This window comes from Nesoenas mayeri (assembly GCF_963082525.1).
Source record: "Nesoenas mayeri genome assembly, contig: SCAFFOLD_35, whole genome shotgun sequence".
In the NCBI taxonomy this organism is placed as follows: Eukaryota; Metazoa; Chordata; class Aves; order Columbiformes; family Columbidae; genus Nesoenas; species Nesoenas mayeri.
Window position 1 is genome coordinate 580279 of NW_027659961.1, and position 1669 is coordinate 581947.

Below are 1669 nucleotides of genomic sequence, written 5' to 3' on the forward strand. Positions count from 1 at the left end.
TCCCTGAGTGCAGCAGAAACGCTGAGGGTTTCTGACACCCAACAACACTCTGCAGTGAATATGGGGGGATATGTAAAAAACCTGGAACTCCTAAACTGCCTTCACCATCTCTGTTCCCTATCACTGGGAAAGCAAGTGCTGACAGCCCTTCTGTGTTAGCAGAACCAGGACAGTCCCCATCGTTCCCTGGCCCCACTTCTGCAGAGCTGGGCTGACTTATCGTCAGCCCATGGGCAGAGCCCTGATCTTGGTTGCACATGTTCCAGTCCCAAGCAGGGCTGCAGCCACAGTGCTGAAAAAGGTATTCCTAGAAAAACACAAGAGTGTCTGTGTGTGACAGGGGAGGGTCTATGCAAGTTGGTTTGATTTTGTCAGAGAGCTCTGCCCTGGATTCTCACTGTCTTTTTTTTTTTTTTTTTTTTTTTTTTTTTTCTCATGACAGCGCCCCATGCTCAGGAAAAGCAAATGTCCAACAGCAGCTCCATCACCCAGTTCCTCCTCCTGCCCTTCACAGACACACGGGAGCTGCAGCTCTTGCACTTCTGGCTCTTCCTGGGCATCTACCTGGCTGCCCTCCTGGGCAACGGCCTCATCATCACCACCATAGCCTGGGACCAGCACCTCCACACCCCCATGTACTTCTTCCTGCTCAACCTCGCCCTCCTTGACATGAGTACCATCTCCACCATTCTCCCCAAGTCCATGGCCAATTCTCTCTGGGATTCCAGGGCCATCTCATACTCAGGATGTGCTGCACAGCTCTTTTTGTTTCTCTTCTTGATCACAGCAGAGTTTTTTGTCCTCACAGTCATGTCCTATGACCGCTACGTTACCATCTGCAAACCCCTGCACTACGGGACCCTCCTGGGCAGCAGAGCTTGTGTCCACATGGCAGCAGCTGCCTGGGCCACTGAGTTTCTCAGTGCTCTGCTGCACACGGCCAATACATTTTCACTGCCCCTGTGCAAGGGCAATGCCCTGGGCCAGTTCTTCTGTGAAATCCCCCAGATCCTTAAGCTCTCTTGTTCAAGCACCTACCTCAGGGAACATGTGCTTCTTGTGGTTAGTATATTTTTTGACCTCTGGTGTTTTGTGTTCATCGTGGTGTCCTATGTGCAGATCTTGAGGGCCGTGCTGAGGATCCCCTCTGAGCAGGGACGGCACAAAGCCTTTTCCACCTGCCTCCCTCACCTGGCCGTGGTCTCCCTGTTCCTCAGCACTGCCCTATTTGCCCACCTGACGCCGCCCTCCATCTCCTCCCCATGGCTAGACCTGCTGGTGTCTGTTCTGTACTCGGTGGTGCCTCCAGCAGTGAACCCCCTCATCTACAGCATGAGGAACCAGGAGCTCAAGGATGCTCTGTGCAAACTCATATCTTAGTGTTTTGTAAAGCAATAAACTGCCCATCTCCTTCTACATAGGCGTTTTAATGTAGCTAATTACAGGTCCAGCCTGTCATCTGTATTTTTTGTTGTTATTAGTTCTTTTCATATTGTGATAATGTTGTCATACCCTTTCTAATTCACTATTGGCTTTTCTTTTATAACTATTGGCTGTGCAAAGGAGGAGCCGTGCTCTCCTTGTCTCTAAACAAAATAAAAGCCTCTTTAGTGACTTGTTTTTCACAATATCCTTCCTACAAGCTCCAGGGATGGTTCCTGTGTTCATG

General features: G+C 50.1%; 1 protein-coding gene across 1 annotated transcript; it reads left to right on the forward strand.

The window, feature by feature from the left end:
* Window positions 1-262: 262 nt before the first annotated feature.
* On the forward strand, window positions 263-1380 carry LOC308052555 (olfactory receptor 14A16-like; the record flags this gene model as incomplete). The annotated part of the gene is made up of 1 exon (XM_080364629.1): window positions 263-1380. The coding sequence occupies exon 1, from the start codon at window positions 436-438 to the stop codon at window positions 1378-1380; it is 945 nt and encodes a 314-aa protein (XP_080220755.1). The 5' UTR covers window positions 263-435.
* Between the last annotated feature and the right edge of the window lie 289 nt (window positions 1381-1669).